This window comes from Podarcis melisellensis, assembly GCF_964234715.1.
Source record: "Podarcis melisellensis genome assembly, chromosome: 6".
Taxonomy (NCBI): domain Eukaryota; kingdom Metazoa; phylum Chordata; class Lepidosauria; order Squamata; family Lacertidae; genus Podarcis; species Podarcis melisellensis.
In genome coordinates this window covers 78,591,583-78,618,542 of record NC_138538.1, presented here as the reverse complement: position 1 = coordinate 78,618,542, position 26,960 = coordinate 78,591,583, and the positions used below count along the sequence as shown (strand labels likewise).

Below are 26,960 nucleotides of genomic sequence, written 5' to 3'. Positions count from 1 at the left end.
TATTTCAGTTTCTGTGTGCAGTGCAAGCTAGGGAAGGGACGGATTCTCCCCCTGCCCCCCCCATTTGAATATAATTTGACTAAACACCAAATTGTGGTTTATAAAGATGGTCTCAAAGCCTTTTGAAGTGACTTATTTCTGAACAGCTACTCCACGGCTGGGAGAATATTTAACCTGGCCAAACAAGTGAATGGGACACCATTCAGTGGGATTGCCATGTGATCTCACACACAGATGAAGACATACAAAGTTTGGTTAGCCAGTGTTTTCTCAGCTATGCAGGTGCTGCTCTCAAATAGGTGATTGCCATACATTTTTGAGAATGTTGAAAGGCCATCAAGGCTGATCCTGGAATAATAATATGCATTCAGAATTTGCAGTTCTACACAGCTGTGGCTGAACTAAGCCCAAGATGTATGATCATGATGATACTATAAATAGCTGTTGAACATCTCAAATTACCATATTCTATCTGGACATAGTCTCAAAATCTGAAAACAATGCTTTTGTGAATCAAAATATTCGTCCCATCCCTAAGTCAGAGCTTAATGCAACAGCATTCTTTGGTAAAATACTTCAGTCTAAAAAACAACAACCTTCATTAGAGTGTTGCATGCACACTATCCATCTGTTTTTATTTTCTATGCATTTGTATTGTGTTTCTTATTCTCTTTCAAACTTTTATTGTACATCAAGACGCATTTAGAATTTTTTAAGATGCCACAAAGGGCCAAGTTTCTTTTTTCTTTTAAGAGCAGAGAGAGCTTTACGGATGTGACCTCTGCTGTTATATATCTATTTATATTTACAGCTCACCCATTCCTAAAATGTGTTTGTGTGTTGTGTGCGATATCAGTAAAAAAAGGTCCTACATAGAGTAAAAATCATCACATGATAGCTAAAAGAGACCTTCCATAGTCAGAGCGTGCATATTTTCTTAGAAATACAGGATATAACTATCCATACCTAGGACTGCCAATCTGGTAGGTTAAAAATATGAGGCATTGATTCAAATGTAACCTGGAAACAGAACCTCTGGACCGCCAGATGTTGTTGGACAACAACTGCTGCAGACCTTGACCATTAGACATACTGGCTGGGGCTGACGGGAGTTGGGAATCCAACAACATCTGGAAGTCCATAGGTGCCCCATCCCTGATGAGATGGTTTGGTGGGCCAGGAGATGGAGGCTGACAAATGTAGTCTCAGTAGCAAAAGGATGGGTGGGAAAGAAACTTCCACAAACTTGAGGCAAATCTGCCAAATGGCAAGTAGGATGCATGACAGTCAGCAACTCTGTTAGCTCCTCTGCTTTGCAAATCTTTTTGGGGCTTTTGGTTGGCTAACTGTTCTAGACACAGTGACTAAAAGAAGATTAGACATTTTTTCTGGAGGTTACTGACAGCCACAATGGCTAAATGGAGCCTATGTTTGTAGACCTGGTGTACCTCCAAGGGGATACAAGTAACAAGGAAGGACTGGTTTCTTCATGACCTGTTTGTGGAAGCAGGATTTCAAATGAAATCCTGGCTTAGTGGAACATCTGTCACAAAATCTTGCTTGATGTGAGCAACCCCTTACTTAAAGTCCTCCTTATTTAGCCTCTGTGCATTCTTGGAGTTCCTGTCCTCATGGTTGCTGATTTCCTCCTGTCATAGTTGACATCTCCTTAAGTGATGTAAGGGAAAATTTACAGCATTTGACAACTTTAATAATAAATAATAAAATTTTATTTATATCCTGCCCTTCCGCAGCCAAAGCCGGGCTCAGAGCGGCCAACAACAGTAAAATAATACAACATTCTAAAATCACTTCATTATAAAATTAATTCAAATCAAATTAATGGCAACCATTGGGCTAGAGTTCTGTGAGGATTGCCAAAGGAGGGGGTCAGGCTGTGCCCTGGCCAAAGGCCTGGTGGAACAGCTCTGTCTTGCAGGCCCTGTGGAAAGATGTCAAGTCCCGCAGGGCTCTAGTCTCTTGTGACAGAGCGTTCCATCAGATCGGAGCCACAGCCGAAAAGGCCCTGGCTCTAGTTAAGGCCAGCCTAAACTCTCTGTGGCCCAGGACCTCCAAGATGTTTTTGTTTGAAGACCGTAGGTTCCTCTGTGGGACATACCAGGAGAGGCAGTCCCGTAGGTACAAGGTGTTGGGGATAAGCAGTGTCCAGTGCACAGCGGAATGATGAAAAGTATGAGCCAACATGCTCTATACTACTTTATTTACAGTTCAAAGCTGGTAAGTTACAGAAAAACATCTTCCCTCTGCTGGAGCAGAGAAAGCGTCATCTCTCCTCTAAAGCACGGAGAGAATCACAAACTAAAACTGCAAAGAACAGTGAAAAACAGGAAACCAGTGTACGTCACATCCAGTCTCCCGTGGGAAAACCTCCAACAGTACAGACTCTGTGGAATGTAAACAACCTGTCTCGTGACAAGCACTTCGCTGCACAGAGAAGAAAGCAGAAACCAACATCCTCCCCCTTTCTGTGAACATCTCTGGGCAGCGTGTTCGTACAATATCAGTACAAACCCAACTTCTGCACATAGGTACAGTGTTGATCCCTTGATACAATCTTGGACAATACATCAGCAGGAATTTCATTACCTGGCATATAGGACACCGTTACGAGTCCCTTTTGAATACGTTCCCTAGCATGTTGCACCTTCAATTGCAAGTGCTTCGTGCTTTGCTTACAACCTTCAGAATTCAGCAAAGCTAAACATGCTTTGTTGTCCTGGTAAACCTGGATTGGACATTTGACAGGAATTTTCATGTCTTTGCACAATTGTAACAACCATTCACAATCTTTAAATGAATAAGACAGTGCATTCAGTTCAGCTTCACAAGTACTTAAGCTAACTGTTGTTTGCTTCTTGCATGACCAATCAAATAGACCCTGATTGTACTTATAGCAAACTCCAGACGTACTTTTCCTGTCTGTAGTGTCACTTCCAAAACTTGCATCTGCAAATATCTCAAGACCACCAGACTTCTGATTGTTAAATCTTAGTCTGTAATGCATAGTGCCTTTCAAATACCGCGCTATGCGTTTCAGAGCTTTCCAATCCTTAACAGTAGGATTGTTGACTTGTCTGCTTAGCAAATTACAGCTAACAGCAATGTCAGGTCTTGAACATCTGGCAATGAAGTTTAGCTTGCCTAGCACACTTCTGTACAGTGTAGTGTCAGAAAATGCTTCTTCAGTGTCATCTACCTGATAACCTGTTATCATCGGTGTGTCCACAGGGTTAGCATCCATCAGGTTTAGCTTGCTTAACACATCAGCAATTTTCCGTGACTGGTGTACTAGAATGTTACCATCTTGATCTCTCTCTATTTCCAGAGATAGGTAGTTGTTTACCTCACCAAGATCTTTCATGTCAAAGTGCTCTTTCAGTTGAGCTAGGGCGTTATTGTACATTGTGACATCTTTCCAAAAGAATAAAAGATCATCAACATAAAACAAACAATACAGTTTCTTTTGCCCCTCCTCTTTGACAAATACACATGGATCAGCTTTCCCTTGCTGAAAACCTAGAGAAAACAATACTTCAGTGAGTTTTGTGTGCCAACACCGTGCACTTTGTTTGAGTCCATAAAGGGACTTTTTCAGAGCACAAACAAATCCCTGTTTTACCTGTACGCCATCAGGTGGAAGCATATAAAGTGATTCACCTAGAGATCCGTACAGAAAAGCTGTATTCACATCATGGTGACTAATGTGTAGATTCTCCTCTGCAGCTAGCTTGAGCATAAGCCTAATGCTCTCATACCTCACTGTGGGTGAGTAGGTCTCGTGATAGTCTTCACCTGGTACCTGAGCAAAACCTCTGGCTACCAACCTGGCTTTGTGTCTGACTACCTTGCCATTTTGATCAGTCTTCGCTTTGAAGACCCATTTGCTTCCAAGCAATTTCATTCCTGGAACTACTGGAACAAGCTCCCATGTTTTGTTCCTTTCCAAGGAATCAAGCTCAGCCTTCATGGCATTTAACCATGGCTCAGCTTCCTTTGAATCCAAATCCTGGATTTCTTGGAAACTTGAAGGTTCAAAAACCTTCTTGGAGCTTTTAACAGCTGTTACTGCTATCTTAGCAAACTCATCAGCAAATCTCTTTGGAGGTCTGCCTTTTGTGGCTCTCTGTGACCTGCGAATTAGCCTTAAGTCTTCAACACTCTCCTCTTCCTTCTTAGGAGAAAAGTGACCTATTGTGAACAATGGTTCCTCCAATTCTTGATCAGAGCTTTCAGAGGGTCGCATAGAGGCTTTCGCACTCTTGAAATCCTCTGAATCATCTGATTCAGTTTCAGACTCAGAATCAGAACCTTCATCAGTGGGTGTGGGTTGTTGTGGTTGCTTTTGACTATCCTCAGTCTCATCACTGTCATCAGGATAACATTGGAAAATTCCCACATTCTCCCCCCACTTGGCATTGTACTCAACACTTCTTGTGAGCTTAATTTCCTTTGAGTCAGTCATCATTATTCTGTAAGACCCTTTCTGATAACCTAGAAAGATACCATGCAATCCACGCTTGTCTAACTTGGAGTTTTGTGGTGAGTGAACCCACATGTCAGAACCAAAAATTTTCATGTGTTTGATGTATGGCTTCTTGCCAAACATCTTCTCATAGGGGGTACAACCAATCGCTGAAGATAACCTGCGATTATAACTGTAAGTGAAACATGAGAGAGCTTCGGCCCAATAACTCTCTGGAAGATTTGCATCATGCAGCAAGGTTTTTAACCCTTGAAGCAATGTCTGATTTGCCCGTTCCGCAAGTCCATTCTGCCATGGCGAGCGAGGACTAGACAAATCGTGTTGAATTCCTTTCTCAGCCAGAAAAGCTTCAAACTGCTGAGAAGTGAATTCTCCCCCGCGATCAGAGAAAAGAGTCTTTATTTTCTTACCATGCACATTATCCAACCAAGCACAGAATTCCTTGAACCTAGGAAAAGCCTCTCATTTCTGCTTGAGATTGTACACAAAAATATACCTGGAAAATGCATCAATAAGAACCATGAAGTACCTATTCCCACCCAAAGAGGGCGCTAGTGGTCCAACCAAATCAGCATGAATAATTTGGTATGGTTCTGTAGCTTGCCTACTAGACACCTTACCTTTCGCAGCCATTTTCACCTTGTTTGCTGCGCATGCCTTGCACTTCATGTGGTACCTGCAGGGTTTAATTGTCATACCTTCAACCAAGGCAGGCATTTTAGATACTGCCTCAAAATGCAAATGACCAAATTTTCGATGAAAATCGTGAATACATTCTGCATGCAAACTTTTGTTAGAACCTGCAATGCAACAAGTGTCATCCTGCACAACATCATCATAATACAAAACAAACAAACGATCAACAAATTCAGCATGCAATTGATAATCATTTTTCTTAGTGATGATGCATCTATTGTTTTTAAAGGAAACGTCAATCTTCTTCTCAATCAGCTGTCCAACGCTGAGCAGATTATGTTTCGCATCCGGCACATAAAGCACATCCTGTATCGATAAGTCCAAACTGTGAAGAACAACAGTTCCGTAGCCTTTACTGGGGATAGTGTGATCATCCGCCTGGTGAATTGCACCTTCCTGTGGTGTAAAAGACACGAACAGTCGCTTATCGTTGCACATGTGATGCGTCGCCGCTGAATCAACAACGAAGAAAGATCTAGACTTCTTCTGGACCTCTGCAACCTCCGCAACCTTTGTAACCTTTGGAGCGTAGCGTGAGACCATTGCCTTGTGCTGCGTTGTCCTGGACACCGGACTTTTGCCTTTGCTCTGGCCTTTTCCACGCGATGAGCTTTCGCTGCGCTGCTCTGTCTTGGCCCTGGGATATTTGCATTCCCTCTTCATATGGCCTAGACGTCCACACGAGTAGCATTTCACTGCCTTCAAAGCTTTGGCGCCATCTGGTGGTTCCACTGCACTATGGGATGACGTCTGTGAAGCCTCCCCATTTCCCATGCAGCCAGCACCTCGGCGATCTGCTTCATTCTGAATCATGGCAGTATCACAAGCTACTGTGAGTTGAGCATTTGGCTGATCAGTGGTATCAAATTCCCCACTTGCTTCATCCAGCCTTCTGCAGCTAGCCATCATGACTTTGGCATTTGCCTCTTGCGTCATCAATGCTGCTTTAAATCAGACTGCTTTATACAAGCTGTGTCTGTGTACAGCTGCTTCTATCGAAAGGCAAATTCTAAACAGCCTCTGCCTTGCCTGAGCCTCTTTGCTTATCTGCAGCTGCTTCAAACTGCATTCCAAAAGGCAAGTTCAATAGCGAAAGTCCCCAAGTGCTTTCTCTATGTTGCCCTTTAATTCTTGCTGCGTCATGTCTGCAGCTGCTTTGAAACTGCAGCATTTGTAAAAGTTACTTTCACTTTCCCAGCCATCCAAGCCACTACGCTTGTGCCGTGGAAAACGGCTTTAAAAGTTCAAAATCCAGCCTTAAAGCCATTAATTAGAAGCTGGCAGGCTGCCCGGAGCAGTAGCACATACCTTCATCAATCATTTTGACGTGCAGAGCAGATACCGTGCGTTCCGTCTCTCTGCTGCTGTTCCGATACTTTGCCGGCACTTCGTTTCTTGCTCCTTTGTTCCTCTGCCAGGAGCCCGACTTCTGAAGTCCATCCTCAAAACACTGCGTTTTTCTGGGCCCGAAACCAAATATTGGGGATAAGCAGTGTCCAGTGCACAGCGGAATGATGAAAAGTATGAGCCAACATGCTCTATACTACTTTATTTACAGTTCAAAGCTGGTAAGTTACAGAAAAACATCTTCCCTCTGCTGGAGCAGAGAAAGCGTCATCTCTCCTCTAAAGCACGGAGAGAATCACAAACTAAAACTGCAAAGAACAGTGAAAAACAGGAAACCAGTGTACGTCACATCCAGTCTCCCGTGGGAAAACCTCCAACAGTACAGACTCTGTGGAATGTAAACAACCTGTCTCGTGACAAGCACTTCGCTGCACAGAGAAGAAAGCAGAAACCAACACAAGGGTCCTAGGCCGTATAGGGCTTTAAAGGTTAAAACCAGCACCTTAAACCTGATCCTGTACTCCACCGGGAGCCAGTGCAGCTGGTATAGCACCAGGTGAATGTGATCTCGCAGTGAGGACCCCGTAAGGAGTCTCACCGCGGCATTCTTCACCCGCTGGAGTTTCTGGGTCAGTCTCCAGGGCTCAACTTTGGCAAAAGTGTTGGTTTATCGCCAGTAGTGGACAATGTTTACATATTGGAAACGTAAGCGGTAATCAAATGGCGGATTCTCTTAGTCCCTCCCCCTTCCTTTTCCCCCCAAAGTATTGATGTGGTCTTATATTTATAATACTGGCTGCTTAAAGGGATTGTGCATTAGGTTCTATAGTGACAAAAATAGGGCATAATTTATTTTCAGGCTGTGATTTTATATCAGGCATTTCAATTTTGGTCACTGAAGTGTGTACAGTTATTATTTTCCCCCAAAGTACAGTATCTATTACTGTTATGGGAAAACTGCCGCAGTGTGTAAAATATTGCCTTTTGGTACCATATGAGTCCACAATAAACTATGACACAAAAGCATGTGCAGCAATTTTGGAACGCAAATGGTGATCTTCATCATAGCTGTCTATATATTTTTCTCCTTTGGATGCCATTTTATATATAACTCTTGTGGTTTTAAATTGGGGAAAGCCAGTTCTTCTGTCTGCAATGGCCTTTTTGTTTTGTTGGGGTGGTGGCTGGGTGGTGGCAGTGCTTTGCCCCCCTATGATGAAATAATTTGGGTTCAATAAATGTAACCACCACCACCCCTCCTCAATTTGCTGTGATAATGATTGTGCCTTTGCACCCAAGAATCATTTTTTGCAGTGATCTGAGAAATTTCTTTCTGTCTTCACTGCTCTAGTTGGAATGATCATGAAGTCACTTTGCTTGACTTCTAAGACTAGCTTGAAGGGAGTGGCTTTGCCTCTCTCTATCTCTCTTTCTCCACCTTAGGATCAGCAGCCATTACTTTGGTCCACACCCCATCATTTCCTGAACTGCTTCGACATTGTGCCAATGATATTTTTAAAGTAAGGAAATGCAGATTATGGCATGCCCTTCCTCTTAGCTCTACCCACTGATTTCTTCTTGTTAAGGAAGGATTTTTTTTTTTAAAAAAATCAGAATATATATATTTTAGCTGCTTAAAACTTTTTGATTTTCTGATAATTTTTAACTGGACTGATTTGGTTGTGCATGTTTTATAATGTATTCCCCCCTGCTGTTTCCAGGCTTAGGTTGCTAGCACTTGAGAGCCAGCATGGTGTAGTGGTTAAGAGCAGTGGACTCATAATCTGGTGAACTGGGTTCGCTTCCCTGCTCCTCCACATGCAGCTGCTGGGTGACCTTGGGCTAGTATTGTTAGCTGCTTTGAGACTCCTTAGGGTAGTGATAAAGCAGGATATAAAATCCAAACTCTTCATAATGCTGCAAATAATTCTTATTGACTTGATAGCACTATTCAGTCCAATTCCTGGTCCCTTGCATTTTTTTTTTTAATCTTCTGCATGGCTTCATTCCTGAATATGAGCACAACAATGGTCAGTTTTGTCATCTAATTACTTTTCTCAAGCATCTTACCCTGCCCTTCAAGAACAACAAAAACAGGTTTTCCAGAGTGAAGTAACATCCCCTCTACTTCCACCTCAGTTGCTAGAGCATGAGACTCTTAATCTCTGGGTCGTGGGTTCGAGCTCCAAGTTGGGCAAATTTTTTTCTTGCTCTACAATGATTCTGTACAAGTAGTAAGGCAGTCCTTGTGCTCAGGCTTGCAATCTAAGAGAAGTTATACAAAAGGAAGAAAAGGTTGGGGAGGGATGCAGGGAGGAAAGCAAATTGAATCAGCTAGTTACCGGTAAATAGTTTTTGTAAGGAACAGCTGTAAGGGACGTGGGTGGCGCTGTGGGTTAAACCACAGAATGTAGGGCTTGCCGATCAGAAGGTCGGCAGTTCGATTCCCCCAACGGGGTGAGCTCCCGTTGCTCATCCCTGCTCCTGCCAACCTAGCAGTTTGAAAGCACGTCAAGTGCAAGTAGATAAATAGGTACCGCTCCAGCGGGAAGGTAAACGGTGTTTCCATACGCTGCTCTGGTTCGCCAGAAGCGGCTTAGTCATGCTGGCCACATAACCCGGAAGCTGTATAAAGCGAGATGAGCGCCGCAACCCCAGAGCCGGCCACGACTGGACCTAATGGTCAGGGGTCCCTTTACCTTTACCTTTAGTTACCGATAAATAGTTATTGTAGGGAACAGTTGGAATGGAAACAGTTCATAAAGAGGAGGAGGCAGAACTTGCCAGTGTTTCAGCTGACCAAATGGTAGGGCCCTGCAGCTCCTTCTCTCCTTCTGCCTTGCCTGGTCGAATGTCTGCCGCTAGACTAGATAACATGCTACCTAGATGATGTGTGATTTACGTCCTTTTTAAGATTCTGGCTGATTGCTTGTGATCATTAATGCCCCACTGATATATGCACACCAGCCTGTGTGTGAAGGAGGTGCTCATTTGTGATAATCACATAGCTGCAGTGTGTGTATTTGTGTATGGGGGGGAGGAGGGAAAGAGGGGGATTTAAAAGCCATTTATTATTTATTTAAATTTATACATACAATAATAGAACTATAGAATTGGAAGGGATCCCGAGGATTATCCTTGCAATGCAGGAATCTCAGCAAGATAATACATGACAGCACTTGATTGTTTTTTGTTTTAAAAAGCTTAAAAGCAGTTTACAAAAAGATAAAACAAATTTGACTGGCCCCATGCCCTTTGTTTCTTACAGTGCATTCTCATGCATATTTACTCAGAAATAAGTTCCATGGGGTCTTATTATCAGGAAAGTGTGCCTAGAATAATTAGGCTTAGAATCGCAGGACGAGGAATGGGGGGAATGACTCAAGATAGAAACAGCAACACAAATTCATAGTGGAAACTTTTTTAAAATTCTAAGGCTTTTTCTCTGAGGTTATACTGCTGTACTGCTAAGTGAAGTGATTTTTTTTTTAAAAAAAGGTTGGGATTGTCCAATTACTTATACCATCCTGAACCTAAGCAGAGGTCCTTAGAAATATGTTCCGTTTATTTCAACAGAATGACAAACATCCAATGAGCCCCATATATGAGCAATTTGTGTATGTCTCTCTGTGTGTGGAAGTGTGTGTGCAAAGGTGCTGATTTTTTTCTCTTTCTTTTTGCAACCCTTCATGTTACTCGGGAGGGTCTCCCAACATTTCACATGCAAAAGCCTCAGGGTGTGTGTAGAATAATACCTATGATCCATTTGGTTCCCAGTCAATGTATATTTAGGATGATTTCCCCTACTTTTTCTGGGTTTCTGTTTTGGCTTTGTTTAAAACAAACAAACAAACAAACAAACAAACAAACAAACAAACAGAAAGGTCTAGTCAAGGAAACATCACACTGAATGGGTTTCTTTTGCACTTTTTCATATGATCAGCCTGCATTTCTGTGTTTAAAAATACATTTGCTTGCACTTGTACTACAATTGTATGTCATGCTGAAATAATTCAACAGCTACGCAGCTAGTGAATTTCTAATTATGTTGCCTTCCTGTGTTCCCAAGCAGTGCTGAGTCCCAAGGTTCTCGGTATAGCTATTGCCCGCTATGACTTCTGTGCACGAGACATGCGGGAACTGTCCCTGGTCAAAGGAGATGTGGTCAAAATTTACACCAAGATTAGTGCCAATGGCTGGTGGAGAGGTGAAGTAAATGGAAGGGTAGGTTTATGTTTTTGACAGCATACTTTTTGTATATTCCATGCTTTGAAGAATGTTAGCAAATGCTTCTTTAATTTTGTTCTGTTTATCTTAACTTTCTGAGGTTTGAGCTGAAATACAGTGGTACCTCAGGTTAAGTACTTAATTCGTTCTGGAGGTCCGTACTTAACCTGAAGCTGTTCTTAACCTGAAGCACCACTTTAGCTAATGGGGCCTCCTGCTGCTGCCGCGCCACCGGAGCCCGATTTCTGTTCTCATCCTGAAGCAAAGTTCTTAATCTGAAGCACTATTTCTGGGTTAGCGGAGTCTGTAACCTGAAGCGTATGTAACCTGAGGTACCACTGTATTCTATTCCTTGAGTCCCTTTGTATTCAGCAGGGCTTACTCTAAGCGGAGATGCCCAAGGTTGCACTGTTAGGGTCTTTAACCAAACTAGAAAATAAAATACTTAAAATGAATAGTGCTCAACAATCGGCAAATTAAAATGGCATAAGCAGCAGCAATATAGCTTTCAAAACATTTCTATGGGAGACCAGGAGCAGCTCTTCCTCACTGGTGAGTTCATTCCTGAGCCAGAGGTAAAGGCACCTGGAAGTGGTTCCAAACTGCAGAACTCAGCTGCAGCAGGGCTTGTCCAGGAAGAGGCTGTCTCAAAAGATGTGTGAGCCCCAGGCCACAAATGGCATAAAAGTAAGCACTGGCACTTTAAATTTAGTCTGGAAGCAAACCAATATCAAGTGTTGCTGATTGCAATTCCAGCTTAAGCATTTGAGTTGTCTTTCAGGACAGTCCCCCCCCATAAAGCACATTGTGGAAATCAATTCTAGGCATGATGAAAGCATGGGAAACTGTATGTGAGCATGTGAAACACTTCTCAAAGGCAGTGCAAAGCCAATGCAGATAATAGAAGATGCCTCTAGTCCCATGCTTGTCTTAGGAGCAAGACAGATGCTTCAGCCACTGTTTTGTTTGCTTGAGTAGTGTTCAATGTCTTGAGTACATTCACTGTCCTCATTGACTATGCAGTGAGTGTAATTTAACCTTCAGTTTTCTGTGTAGAGGGTGTACACACACACACACACACACACACACACACACACACACACAGAGTCATATGAGTGCCCACTTGCTGCTTGAAGTGGTACAAGCAGGTCTGCTGCCTCATTTGCTGAGTAGTGAGTCTGTGCTTGGCATGATTGTATTCCTGTCTCAGCTGAATGCCAAAAGTTCCTGAATTGCTAAATCTAATGTTGGCAGTCAGCCCTATTTCTGATCATATTTTTATTTTTTGCACACTTTGGGTCATTAACTTGATATCTTTATCCGGAGAGATGTTGAATGCTTTGCCACAAAAATTAGTTTGTCGCACCCTTTTCATCCCCTTTCTCACTGTTGTGAATCATACCTAATTTGAACAGGTGGGTTCTAAAGAAAATTATCCTGTGCCAAAGGAATATCAATTTAATATGTTGTGCCTTTTCTTTCCTGATGTTCCCTTTAGGTGGGTTGGTTTCCCTCAACGTACGTAGAAGAGGATGAATGATTTGGAGTCCTAGCTGGTACTCTCGATCATAAACTTCAGGGACTGTGAATTTCAGCCATCTGCAAAGCATTATTCGTCTTGTTAAGTATTTGAAATGCAGCGCTCCTGTCTGTTAAAACCCTCCAGTCTTAACACTGGGATTACTGAAGAAGTTTGTGTTGACAGATTAATATCTCACTCAGATCTGTGCAAAGAAGCAAACTGCCTGCCCATCACCACTGGGGACCAGTTCAAAACTCTAACTTCACCTTCCTGAAAAATCACTTCAAAACAGACTTTTTAAAAAATGCTTCTTTTCATTCCATCCTGCTGTACACATTGAATACTAAGTATGGGTATCTATTTACTAACCTTCGTTTCTTTTTTCTTTTCCTGTTAGCTAACATCTCTGATGGCATTAGGAGATGAAGGCTTGCTTTATTGTTGCCTATCATAGCTTCCAGGAGGAGCGGGGGGGGGGGGAGTTTTAGCATTCCAGTAGTCATGTGGTCAATATTATTTGTCTTGAAATATCCAGCAGCAGCAATTAACCTTGCCAATGACTGCATAGCTATCAAGGATTCAGCCTCTAAACACACTTTATGGGGACTAAGCTAAATTCAACACAGCTCTGCGTGTAATTCTGGGGAGGAAAAATACAAAGGAGTTCAGTCTTTAATTCGATGGGTCATTTTAACTGGCTTGTCTGTGTCCTTTCCTTTTTCCTTTTTTTTAAAAAAAAGGTTTTATGAAACAGCAAACTTCAGGAAGTGTTTGGTGGGTTACCATACAGTTGTGATGGGAAAAGGGATTCCAATGTATTTAAGGTTACAGATTCCTAGCACAAAATATCCCATACAGAACAGTGATTTTAAAATGCATACGTCCATATATTTTGCAAAATTCCATGTACCTAGGAGATGTTATGGTTTTATAGATAAATCTTTGGGCATGGTTTGATATTCTACCTTGGCCATTACTGAAAGCTCTGCTAATATGCAAGATCCCTCTCTCTCCAGTTGCCTTACTTGTCTCAGTGGGACCAGTAATAATATAAAAAGTTGTGCTGTGTACTTAAAGAAGGTGATATTATTACAGAAAGCAATTTGTGAGAGATATTTCCTCCTTTTCTCCCACACCCCTCCCCAAGATGAACTGTGCTTTATTTCTGAGACAAATGGTAATTTCCTCATTCACTGGCTTTCATTATTGGGGTGGACTCAGATTTTTTTCACTATAAAAGTAAACTGCAATATTTGGGACAAGTTAATAAGCTCCTTGCAATTTCTAGGACACTAACAATCAGATCTCTGAGGGTTCTCACCTTCATGTTCCATCCCTCAGTTTTGTCAGGCAGAGAGCAGAAGTGCAGAACTGTATAGGAGAGCAAGTGATTCCTAAGGCCCAGATCCCAAGAGTTAGAACAGTAGAGAATGATACCACACACAACACTTAACGAGAAAATATTCAAGCAAATTGTCTGGCAAATACATAGGGTGGGATCCAAAGGACCTGGTGCTTCCTGAACTGATTGAGGACCCAAATTTCCTATACCTGCACCTCTTTCACTAAGAAGCTGCTCCTGAAGGTCAGAGCATACTTCCACCATGGGTTCCCTACTTGTGAGAAGCTGCAAACAGAAGTGAAAACCAAAAAACTCTGGTTGATGTTTTGCCTGAGTGTCATTACCCATAAAATTAGCAGAAGCCTTGGAGATCTTTGTTTCATCTCACAAGGTTGTGCATTGTGCCTAGAGACCATCCCAACTTGGTGCATACAGCCCATTTTGTCCCTCTCTCCCCCTTGCCATTCCTAATGCTCACTTGCCTCTAGTTGCCAATTGATCCAGAATTTGCAAGCCCTCTCCAATCTGCCCCCATTAAGGAGCTTGTCATCAAGCAAAGATGATGTATACATCTCTGTGTATACCTGTAGCATACAGAAGTTCAAAATGATGTCAACTTTGATTTTATTGAATACATTATTTTGGTGGAACCAGCTGCAGCATTTGTAAAAGATTGCAGAAATGTATTTTATAAAATGACCTGATCTTAAATGTTAGATTAGGAATGCTCCCCTGGTGCTTTTTTTCTGTACTAACTAGTTTTGTCTAGTGGACTTGATCTCTAAATGGGCAAAATTGCTTTACCAAAAGCTATTGCTGACTTTTAATGGGATATGGTTTTGTCTCTAGGTCTGTGAAACGTATTGTGCAGTGTCATCAGTGTTTATCTGTCTTGTAGAGGGAGAATCAGCTTAAGGTAAAGATTAAGAAATGTATCTTTTCAAGAAAAGATTTTGATTAATAGTTTAGGTAACCTAAAGTTGCTGTTTGCTAATTTTTGCAACTCAGGGGCTTAATGGAACTCAGTGAAGTCATGTCATATCTAAATACTTCCCTCCTATTCATGCACCTCGGCCCAGCAGTTCTTTAGGGGCAGGGGATTTCCACTTGTGAAAGAGCTTCTGCATTAACTTCAGCAAGAGAAGAGAAGCAGCTTAGTATGTGCAACTGAAGTGGTCAGTTTTCAACCGCAGATAAACACCTTGCTCATCCATTTGTTCCATAAATCACTCTCTCCACCTGCCCGTTAGAACATGGAGGGACTTCTCTTTGTTTCACAGCAGTGGGGAGGAGAGGGTAGGAGAGGTGAGGGTAAGGGTGGACCAAGGCTCCATCTTCTTTTACTGCTGGATATCTCTTAAGGGTTGAACAGAGTCTCTGGATTGTGACTTTGCAATCCAACACGAAACCTTTTGCACTGCCGGGCTTTCTCTTCTCTTTCCAGGATAGCGAATGTAGGAGCTGAGTCATTCTGAAGCTCTGTGTGTGCACCTACAGAACTCTGGACAGGACTGTGCTTGTTGTGTTGTTGTTTGTAATGCCCTGTGTTGAATAAATTAAATGCTGCATTGTATTATTTTTCAAATACCAAAGATTTAATATGCCAGAGCCATTGGTTTCCCCCCTTCTTTCAGCAATGCATTTTCTTTTTGCCTCTCTGCCTGACCTTGCTCTCACTCAGGGAGCTGGGGCAGTACTTTAATTTGTAATATTGTGTAAATATGTGAATATATTAATAAACTGGTTAATTTCTTGTTTAATGACTCAGATCTTATGACTGGTTATATCACAGAGGTTTGGCTTGCTATTTTGTAAAGGTTCCTTATTATTCCTAACGTGTCTCATATCTTTCCAGAAACATATTGAACACTTGATTATGCATTGTTTTGTAAGGTTCAGTTATATTTATATATGAGGCCATCAGAGCTCAGCTGAAACATCAATTCCAGCTTCACAGCTCTTTTCATGGGCTGCAGAATTGAGCTCTCCTTTCGTCATTTATTTGTTGGTCCAACTGGGGTAGGTGGGAAGAGAAAAGGAAGAAGTCAGTCTTCTTTACTTATAATCTGCTGTTCTTAAATGCTTTAGTCTAATCATTGGTATTGTGCATTTTTAGTTTTTATTGTTTATTCTTTCACTATGTTAATCTCTGTAAGCAGCTTTGTGTGTTTTTATAACAGAGAAGTAGGATAAAAACAATACTTTTTGCAATTCTGCAGCTAAGAAATATACTAACACAATATTGGAAAATGGCTACTAACTTAATTGTAGAGGCATGATGGGATAGACCCAGGCATAGGCAAACGTGGCACTCCAGATGTTTTGGGACTACAACTCCCATCATCCCTAGCTAACAGGACCAGTGGTCAGGGATTATGGGAATTGTAGTCCCAAAACATCTGGAGGGCTGAGTTTGCCTATGCCTGTGATAGTCTATGGAATATAGCCCTTAAGGGGAAACTAACAAAGCGTCTTAGAGCAATCAGGGACACAAAAGACTGAAAGCGATTTTGACATGACATTGCACAGGTTTATTCAGCACACTGGAAAGGACATTGTCCCCTTAAATACCTGGTACCCACCATTCACTCTGAGACAATCTATTAAGGTGGAACGTAGAAGACACCTAACTGATGTAATCAACTCTAAGCTGTTACACAAACCTGCTTAACGTTTGACTGTTATTTACAATGTACAGTATATGCAAAGGATGTTTGTTGGAGGTGGGGATTGTTTATTATATGTATTTTCAAAGACCAGAGGTTAGTGAGCACAATTGCTTGGGCAATTGGGAAAGGTTCCCTTACTTTCCTGCTCAGTGCATTGAGGCTGTGAGAAAGAGGCAATTTTTGTAGCTGTGAACAATGACAGAATAAACAAAAGCAAAATAATTTTTGGGGCATTTTGTACTGTGCCTCTGCCAAATTCAAGCCGAAGGAGTACATCAGTGATATTTTGGCTACTCTCTAATTATACCTGCTCCTTATTTAACATTTCCTCCTGTGGATACAGGTCAGAGGTTCCACCAGAAACTGCATCAAGGGTTCATCAACAATGGCAGATAAGCTTCTCTGAAAATCAGTGTTGCCCACCACTATTAATTGCCCAGTTCTTTGATTTTTAAGGACTGTTTGGTGTGTTCAAGTGGGCCAAACAGGGCCTCACAAGAGCTGAGTATACACCACAGAACAAGACCCAGAATCCTCTGCAACACAGCTGGGGTGCTGTGCTGAACAATCTAATGCAGAAAGAAATTCTTTTGAAAGCAAAACGTTTGAAAACTGCTGATCTATGTCATCACTGTGAATTAATGGAATATTTTTCTTATACTACTATTAATTGCTTAGCCATACCTTTCATCCGTTAATTTCTTGATTTGCCACATCAGTAAGATCCTGAACAAGATACCTTGTGCTAAATATCTCTCTCTCTTTCATAGCTCCATTCTTTTGACACACGAGTTCAAATCTGAAAAGATCTTCTGACCCTAGGAATCATTCCCTGGGCTTTTAAAAGCCTTCTTTTATGTCCCTGCAAAACACAGTTCTGAAATACAGTCGTCTTTTTTCTTTTCTTTTTAAGGCTTAGCTGATGTGGAACACTCTCATCTTCCTTTCATAATGATGATGATGATGTTGAAATTGCTCATTTTGGAAGCCAGAAAATATTAGCAAATTATCACAGAGTCAAGAAAACATGAGAACAATCCTGCAGGATTGCCACACCAAGTTCAGATACCTAGGGGTGCAAATAACCAGAAACCTCAATAAATTATACCTCCACAACTACAAGCCCCTGTGGCGACAAATAAACAAAAACCTACAGAGATGGAACAACATGAATTTCACTCTCTCAGACAAAATAGTCACGATCAAATTGATCACCTTCCCACAACTAACCTACCTATTCCAAACTCTCCCAATCTGGATTCCCCAAACCCAACTCCGCAGATGGCAGAGAAAACTAAACTCCTTTCTCACACAGAAACCCAAGAATAAGCCCCAAATTCCTGCACCTCCCCGCCTCAGAAGGAAGATGGGGAATCCCCAACACAGAAGCATATTACATTGCCAACCAAATACACCATATAACCCCATAATCTAAAAATGTTACATGGGGGGGAAAAACCGAGAGACACTGCACACACTTTTGTAAATCAATAAAATCTTTAATAATAATAATAAACCCAACCCTGCAGGATTAGACCAAGATCTATCTATGGTTGTTGTTTCGTTGTTTAGTCGTGTCCGACTCTTCGTGACCCCATGGACCAGAGCACGCCAGATCACGCTATCTATGGTAGCGGCATCCTTTTTCAAACCATAGGGGATACCACCACTAGTAGTTGCCCATGGTTTGTCACCAGCACTTGGTATTCAAAGTAATACTGCTTTTGAACATGGAAGTTCCACCTTATCATGACCAATAACCATTAGACCTGTCCTCCATGACTCTGTATAAGCTATGTAAGTTAAACAATGTGTTTAACTATCTTGAATCTGCTACCAGTCAGATGTGATTGACTGGCTCTGAGTTCTGGTAGGATGAAAGTGCATAACGGAGGACACATTTTGTATCTTTTCTTCAGAAATGAACACATATCAAATTACATTTGTCCATCCATCCATTCATGCATGCATTGTATGCTAGGAATATTTTGAGATAAATGCATGACCCATAACTGAGAAGAAAAAAACACACTGGGAATTGCAGCGCTTGTGGGATTGTTCAGAGCTGAATGTTTGCACTTGTGCCAGTGTTCCAACCCATAGACTGGATCCTCTGAGTCCTTGCCCAATGACAAATTGAAATGTCTGGAAGGCATTTAGGAGTTTTATTATAATCCTATTGTCTCTTGCTTTGTACATGTATGCATGTCTATGGCTGTATGTGTTATATATACACATGCACTATCTCTGTCCATTATGGGATATAACCAATAAAGGGCAATGAGAGCCAGTGTGATGTAGGATAAAGAGTATTGGAGTGCTGGATTTGAGGTGATGTGAGATTATATCACCGTTCCATCGGTGGCGCATTCAAAGATGCAAGTCACTACCTTGATGCCATGGTTATTGAGCGTTGGATATAGCTTTCTGTGAGCATATTTTCTTTATAAGGATAAAGATGGCCTATGGATACAAGTGTGCTAAATGAACAGACTTAGATCACTTAAATGATAAAGAATAATTGCAGGACAGGTGTTAACTCTTAAGCTTGTTCTTCACATAGTACTTATAAACACAACAAATACTTGAGTCAGAGGATAATAAGCATTTATCCAGCAATACAGTATACCCATATTTACTCAAGTCTAATGCACCATTGAATCTAATACGCTCCTCAGTTTTCAGAAGCTTGAAACAAAAAACAAAACAAAAAAAGCACTTGCTGGCAAATGTAAACGTGCCGTTGAATCTAATGCACACCTTAATTTTCGCAATGTAATTTGGCCAAAAAAAGGTGAGCATTAAATTTGAGTAAATATAATATGGTTATAAGCATACTCCTTTTGTCATCTTCTGGAAGACCACAAAGAGATAACCTCCGTATCTGAACACGGGCATAACTTTCTTAATTAATAATCTGCAATCCCATATATGCATTTCTTTAATTGAAGAAGCCTTATAACATTTTATTCCAGTATAAATGAAAATTATTCATTGTCAGAAGCCAACCATTCATCTTGTCAAAAAGACATACGATGTTAGCTTAAGGGCGATTTCTAATAACGACATAAGTGACATTTGCCTGCATGGCATTGGCAAGGCTACACATACATCTTTGTCAAACTGTCAGAATTCGCATGTGCTAACGTTTGGGCAGTTTAAAGAGCAATGAAGTACTAATTGTAGCCCAAAGTTGATATCATTTGTCTGCAATCGTCCTTCCCCTGCACTCAAATTTTGCCTACCATATTAACCAAGAATTGTTTTGATGTGTGGGTTTATAATGGCCACTAAAACGAGCCAAAGAAATACTGGATTGCCAAGCATTTTATAGGCATTTTGGGTGTTCTGTGGACTGGACTGAATAGCCCTGTAATGTACACAGATGCTTTTAACTTACCCTCTTCCAGTTCCCACTGCTTGTGCCTTAAACATTTTACACTCTTAATTCTCTTAAATGTTTTCCAGATCAAACTAGTAACTGGCAAAATGTTCTTCCATCCAACCCTAATTCCCTTTCCTTTTCCCTTTCTCATTATGTCTTCTTTGAACTATAGCACTCATTATTACATTTATTGTGAAACAAGAAATACAAAAGTAGCATCCCCATTGCAACATTGCCGTCCCCGCTGTAACTTATGGGGAATAATTGCTGTGTGCATTTGTGCCACCCATAAGCTGACCCCCACACTTGTGCATACCATATATGCAACACGGAAACATTCAAACACACAGGCTCTACCAAGCAGTCTAGTAGTGGGCAGACCATCATTTGTAATTGGGCTCAGCCTAACTCAGATGTCTTCTTAAGAAGTTAAAAAAAGCCCAATTCAACCACATCACTTTCTCAAATAATCAGGAACATGAAGGGGTCATGTGCATTCCACTGTTACATATACTGTTCCAGTAGCATCACACAAGACCTAGGAACCATCCCGGGACTCCTAACACCCAAGCTGCAGCACATCTTATTGATTGTACTGGGTAGAAGTCAATCAATTCCCATTGCACCGCTGGAAGGGCTTCTAATCAAGTGAGTGCCTCCACTAGTGGATGAGGCAGGGAAGCAATTTTTGCTGGTTTGTTCATCACTCAGCAGAACTTCACACCATCTTCCACCCTGCTCCAGAGAATCCCCCAACTACCTGAATATGATTTTTAAAATTTTGTCATTGGGCCAAAAATTGCCTCCCCTCCTTTTTTGTTGGCAGAGGCATCTGCAGAATCAGAAGCTGCCCAGGGGACCTGCAAGGAAAGCAACTGGATTCCATCAGCTGTACAGAATGTTTTTAACTGCATGTCACTAGGGAAAATGCTGTAGGTGTGTGGGTAGATATTTTGAAATAAATAAGAATAAGCTAGTTTAAATATCTGGCATAGATATATCTTTGATTGATCTGGAGAATAATGAATCTCAGCTGGTTCAACTTTTCCACCCCTTGCAGCATGTCAAAGTCAAACTGTACCTGCCAAAATTCCTGCCTAAAAAATAACAACCTTTTTGCATTTACTCACCCTGCAAACATACTATATGTTTCTTTTGTTTTGACCCCTCCCCTCCTCCCCAAAATAGTTTTCACTTTAGGATTCTCCAAACCTTGCAAGAAATAATCTAGTTAACCAAACAGCCAGATTACCGATAGCTGCATTTTAATCTTTCCAATTATGCTTCAGCTTGTCTCATCAGCATCCAGGACTGAAACCAGCACCAGATCTAATTAGGTGAAATAATTGCATCTTACATTGCTCCAGACTGTTTTGTGTTTTGTTTAAATGATAATGCAGTCATTAGCATGCTTGCTTGTATCTGAGGGGGCATACAGATGTTTGGTTAATAGACTGAAATGTTCCTGGTGACCACAAGATGTCAGCCTTACCTGAGCAAGAGCAAATGGTTGAAGAATCACTCTGCTCAAAAGAAAGGGAGTAGTAATTAATTTGCCAGCTTTTTTGTTTGTTTGTTTTTAAAAAAATCTATTATTTTAAAATTCTGTGATTCAGAATCATGCCTCAAACAACTCAGTGGTTTAATAAAATAGGACACTTTTAGCTATCTGAATGTTGGGTTATCCTGTCTAGTGGTGAAAAGACAATTGGATATTTACCAGTTTGGCATTAGTGAGGGGGACAGGGATCCCTCCTGCAATCATTGCAGCACTGTGCTTGGAAAAACTACAATTTCTCATGTATTGCCTTTGCTGCAACAATAAAAGGAATAGGACTGTCGCTTATGGTTATAATCCTAAAACATGCTTATTAGGAGTAGTCCAGCTGAACTCAGTCAGATACCTGAGCTTACATGGTTGGCATCACTTATAGCTACAGTTGTAAGCTCACATGTCAGTGGTGCTAGGGGCAGTACTATTGAGATAAATGGGGAATCATTTCCAGGTAAAAATGGCATTGGGGTGAGAACCTAGTACTATATAGGACTAGAGGCAATCCAGTGTAGCTAAACTTGAGATCATGAGAAGGCCTGAAATGCAAGAGATGTGCTTGTTGAATGTCTGCTGAGTGCTTCTCTGCTACTTTGCAGATGCATGACTTTTGTGCCCTTGCAGTCCATGCGAGCTAAAATGGAAAAATGAGCACAAAGAAAGATGGCAAGGCTCCTGTACCCTTTAACTGTCATGTCAACAAACAGAAATTCAACTCCTTTTATCTATCCGCTTTAATGGTAAGCAAAACTCCACATTTGCCTGACTTCCGTTGGAGGGGGTGGCGGAAGAGCATGCCCTCCACGTGTCCTGATTTTTCAGGGACAGTCTCGAAATTACGAAAGCCATCCCTGAATGTCCCTATTTCTCCCTGTTGCTGCCAAGCTCAGGGAGAAGGAGGATGAATTGGCGCTTGGAATGTTCTTGGAACATCTTAGGAATGTTGGAGGGTATGGAAGAGCCATGGGAAAAAAAGGAACTTGTGTGAGCAGCTGCAGCAACCTGGGGCTTCTTTTTGCATCAGTGCATTTAAACGCAAACTGAATGGAGAAAGGGAGTGAGACATATTGTACCTGCTAAAGAGCTCAAAAACAATTTCCTTTACCTGGACTTAGGCCTTTTCATGTGGAATAGTCTGCTCACGAATAAAGGCGTCATTACAAGTGAAGCAACAGAACATCCTCTGCCTCACATTACCATCCTCAGGTTGTAATCTGGCATCCCTAAATTTAGCAGGGGAGGGCCACCCTTATGAAAAGTTTAGTCAGAGGGACAAAGGGGTTTTTTTAAATGTAAAAAAGTACTGTCTTGACACTTCATTCCTGTCATTTCAGGTTTTTGTTCACCCATGGTTGGGTGTAAAAACAAACCAATGCATTATCCTCTCTGTATATTCTGTTCCCATGACATCAACATCATACCTTTAAAGCAAGCAAGCAAGCAAGCAAGCAAGCAAGCAAGCAAGCAAGCAAGCAAGCAAGCAAGCGGCTTCACCCAAAGAAGTTTGGAGCTGTATTTTATTAAGGGTTTTGCAGATCTGTGAGGCATAAACTACAGTTTCTGGGATCCTTTAGCAGAAGCCAAGTGCATTAAGTGTATGCTGTGGATGTGACCTTGAACATACAGTGAGGTAGAGCTGAGTTGATGAGGCTGAGGGTTTTATTTATACAAACAAACGGCATGTGCAGTTTATTAAATAAGTAACGATCAACGCTGGTGTAGTGGCTGCTTGTGCGTCACATAAAAGAGGGCTTGGATTTGCATAAAATTGCACACTAATTTTATATGCATTGATGCAAATTTTGAAACAATTGCTATAATTTAAATAGAAATATGGTGCACATCACCACAGTGGGGAAGACATAGCTGGCCTGTGTGCCTTTCAGTCTGCTGTCCGAGTCCTCTCTGTTGATAGGCCTCTTGAAACACCGTGCTGTCCCTTCTTACAGTTCTTTATCTCTAAACAGGGCTTGGACTGGACTGGACAGGCAGCCCTTCAAACAGAGGGCACCTTCATACAGAGGACTGCCCTCAGAGAGCCCTTCACATAGAGGACTGACTGCATAAACTGGGACACCTGGCTACCCTCCACCCAACTTGAACAAGATAAAGCTAACTGAGCACAGTAAAAAAAAAAGCCACAGTGAGGGCCTTCTTGCGGCAACCATTCAAATGCTACTGAAAAGCATGACAAATTAGAGAAAATTAAAGTCTCTTCTTTCTCTTCCACAGCAATACAATCTTAAGTACTGAGGCTCAGTTAAACAGATTACATACTCAAATGTTTTATCCTTTCAGCTATACATTTGACTCACATTGAGTTCATTTAAATGGCTGAAATGTGACGAATCGGGCCTGAAAGGGGGAAAAAAAGTTTGGTAATGTGTTTGAGCGAGAGCTTGAAATGTCATTGTTTTCTTGCTCCTCCTCCCCCCTTTTTCTGTTTATCTTTCATTCTGTAGTGAATGGAAAGTCGTGTTCAGTCAAAGGCCTCACTTTATTATGATTTATGGGTCAATGATATTGCAATTATATCACTTTTTTGCCCAGTGCCTTTCCCCTTTCTTTACAGAGAGAGAGGTGCGGGCGGGGGGCTCTCTCTCTTTCTCCATTTATATTTCCCCTTGCTCCTTTGCTTTAAAAAAACTGCTAAATGTATACATGCCGGTCTGGCAAAGCTCTTCCTTACAGAGAAAGTGCACGGACCTAGTCATGACACCACATGCAAGGTTGATGCTGAAAATGGCAACCCTGTGCTTTGTTACCCCAGCTATGGAAATGTGTGAAATCATGCCATGCACACTTCTCTCATCCTCCAGCCTGGCATGAAAGCAAAGAAACCATCACCATATCACACGGTCATATCAATCATTCCCGTAACTAGACTACGGAGACAGAAGGAGTGCGGGACTCAGCAGGGCTTTGTCATTTTTAGTGGCAACCTTGGGGAGGTATTTCGTACATTGAATGAATGTGTGAAGTGGGTGGCGGGAATATGCCTTCTGCCCATGCCTCCCACACCAAGGGAGCTGCTGGTCATGCTGCCAGTACCCTGCAAATGCATAAGGCTCCTTCGCTCCTGATTGGCCTATTTTTTGGAGGGAGCACTCTGTGCATACAGCCCCCTTCCTCCTTAACAATAAACCTCTGGTTTCCTGGTAAGTATGCATTGGCACAGGAGGGTCATGGCAAAGACATGAGGGCTTTTGTATGAACTTCTCTTTTTATGATTGTCTACTTCCAGCCCCAGGCTACTGTTAAAGGTACAGGAGGAAGGAATTGTTGGGAAATCAAGCATTCCTAGAGCTGCTTTCGTAACAGTGAGAGAACTTCTTATTGACAGAGACACATATGCAGAGAGTTTGTTCATATTATTACAGAAAGCAGAACTGTGTGTCTCTCAGCCATCTTTTAGTCTCAGTCCTTCCTTTTAGTTTCAAAAATGAGCATTTTAAATATTTCTTTTTAAAAAAAATTATATAGCGCTTGACTGTGAAAGTGGTTTACACAAAAAAGATAGGACACCAAAACCGAGAAAAATCTCTTGAGAGGAAGCAAAGTACAACACTGTTCGCTCAAAAGAGAGAACCGAAAGGGGTAAGTCGCTTCAGGGAACTATAACTGAAGTGGTTGACATTTTGTTTAGATCCACTCTGCACACTACAGTTACTGCATAAGGGAATAAGGAGCGGTCATCGGGTTCCCAAAGCGACCTGTTTTCTAACATATTTAATAATCAAAAGGAGGCAACTAGATACCTGTAATTACACCGTGGTCCCAATAAGCTCCTTGGTGGCCTACATGTTTTGTTGGTATAATCTGCGAAGTTAAAAAATGGGTATTCCTTGAGGAATCACAAACATCATCTAGACAGATAGAGCTGGGTCAAGGATTCTAAATCAGAGGAAATGATACTCTAGCAATCCCGAGCCTTTAAAAATTATGGTAAGCGCCTCCTTCATTTATGTTGCTCGTGGAGGGTGTGTCAGCTTGACTTTCAATTACCCTTCTGTTCCCTTTCACACACACCCTATGCCACACGACACCACGTTCACTGGTGTCCCCTGACCTATGGGGGAGAGGATGGGACAGGAAAACCACCTGTTTATCCTCTTTCACCAGTTTCTCTAGAGCCAATCCATTGCAAATAATTTATTCCATGCATTATCACAATGGCCCTTCAAGGAAGGTTTGTGTTACTACTACCTGCATATGACAGACTGAGATAATACTGGCATGCCTCAGATAGTGGCTCAGGTAACTCTTCAACTGGGGCTTCACCTGTGCCCAAAAAAGTAAAGGACCCCTGACAGTTAGGTCCAGTCATGGACGACTCTGGGGTTGCGGCTTTATAGGCCAAGGGAGTCAGCGTTTGTCCGCAGACAGTTTTTTCGGGTCACGTGGCCAGCATGACTAAGCCGCTTCTGGTGCAACAGAACACCGAAACCAGAGCAGCGCATGGAAACACCGTTTATCTTCCTGCCAGAGTGGTACCTATTTATCTACCTGCACTTTTTTGACCTGCTTTCGAACTGCTAGGTTGGCAGGAGCTGGGACCGAGCAACAGGAGCACACCCCATAGCGGGGATTCAAACTGCTGACCTTCTGATCGGCAAGCCCAAGAGGCTCAGTGGTTTAGACCGCTGAGCCTAGCTCAGTTCATCTGTGCCTAGCTTACTCCTAAAGCAATTTGTTGCTGTGTGGAATATGCAGGCCAATCTTAGGCATGTTTAGTAAGATGTAATTGTGCCAGAAGTAGGCTTATGTAGGATTGCAGCTGAAGGCTAAGAAATAGAAAGATTTCATTGAATCTGCTACCAATGGACTTAGAAACCAGCCCTCTTATTTCCCAACCCAGTGCTCAGTCTACTGGCCTGCTCTCACGCTCACTTCGAACCAAGAATGGAGAGAAACAGCACAGTTAACAATACATTTGGTATTTGTTAGAAAGCAAGTGTATTTCCCTGTTGGTTGCCTAGTTATCTCACAATAGTGTCATAAATAATTGTTCTGAGGGTGGGTGGGGTGGAGGGCAGTGCTTTTTATCAGAAAAAAATCATGCCAGTTAATCTTGCCAGCTCAGTACAAAATGCTTATGTAGATTAAGACGGTTGTGGTGATGCAGCGGACGGCAGCAACTGCGGCGGTGGCAGGCAAACAAACAAGCAAACTGCAGGTGCAAACAGCTTGATTTGGAGAACTTCATTCTCCCTCTGGATTGAAACGGTATCCACTATGCTGCCCTTGCTTTTGAAATTAAGACATTTGTCACCAGCAGTGCTGTAGCTGTGGGAACGTTTGAAAGAAGATAATTTCTATTCTGCAATAATGCATGACAAAAGTAGAAATGCAGGAGGAAGAAATGGCACTGGGAAGGCAAGCCTTCTGGGGTTATTTTTGTCACTTCCCCACGTAGAACTGTCCCCCCCCCCTCTGACTCGAAGCCCATTCAAATGGGCTGCAGTTACAGTTGCTGAGTTCTCACCTGGAACTGGTGAATTGAAATAGGGCTGAGGCAACAAGAGAGGATTGAACCAGTTACCTGGCCTGGTCCTACTATTAAGTGGGATGAAGTGGCTTTTAGGTGGTTGGTGAACAGTAACTACTAAAGAACAGCAAATTGACAATTATTTTGTTATTGTAATGATACTTTTACCACCATGGGGAAGTTGCAAGTTGGACTATTCTGCCTTGGCCATCAAAACTTCTTGGGCTG

General features: G+C 41.9%; 1 protein-coding gene and 2 long non-coding RNA genes across 6 annotated transcripts in view; all 3 read left to right on the top strand.

Annotated features, from left to right (window-relative positions):
* VAV3 (vav guanine nucleotide exchange factor 3) overlaps positions 1-15,401 on the top strand; it is a 214,802-nt gene extending 199,401 nt beyond the window's left edge. For 3 of the 4 annotated variants that reach the window (XM_081917452.1, XM_081917449.1, XM_081917451.1), the window contains 2 exons: positions 10,620-10,771; positions 12,273-15,401. In XM_081917452.1, the coding sequence (XP_081773578.1) occupies positions 10,620-10,771; positions 12,273-12,314 (194 nt within the window). In that variant the 3' untranslated portion in view covers positions 12,315-15,401. Of the gene's footprint in view, positions 1-10,616; positions 10,772-12,272 lie in introns of all 4 variants that reach the window. The other variant, XM_081917450.1, reaches the window with a different exon arrangement.
* LOC309373348 lies at positions 1,508-8,146 on the top strand. The gene is made up of 2 exons (XR_014169988.1): positions 1,508-2,146; positions 7,009-8,146. It is a non-coding gene; the product is annotated as an uncharacterized lncRNA (long non-coding RNA).
* Positions 15,402-20,085: 4,684 nt separating the features above from the next.
* Positions 20,086-22,681, top strand: LOC309373350. Its single transcript, XR_014169990.1, has 3 exons — positions 20,086-20,628; positions 21,844-21,984; positions 22,579-22,681. It is a non-coding gene; the product is annotated as an uncharacterized lncRNA (long non-coding RNA).
* Positions 22,682-26,960: the final 4,279 nt, after the last annotated feature.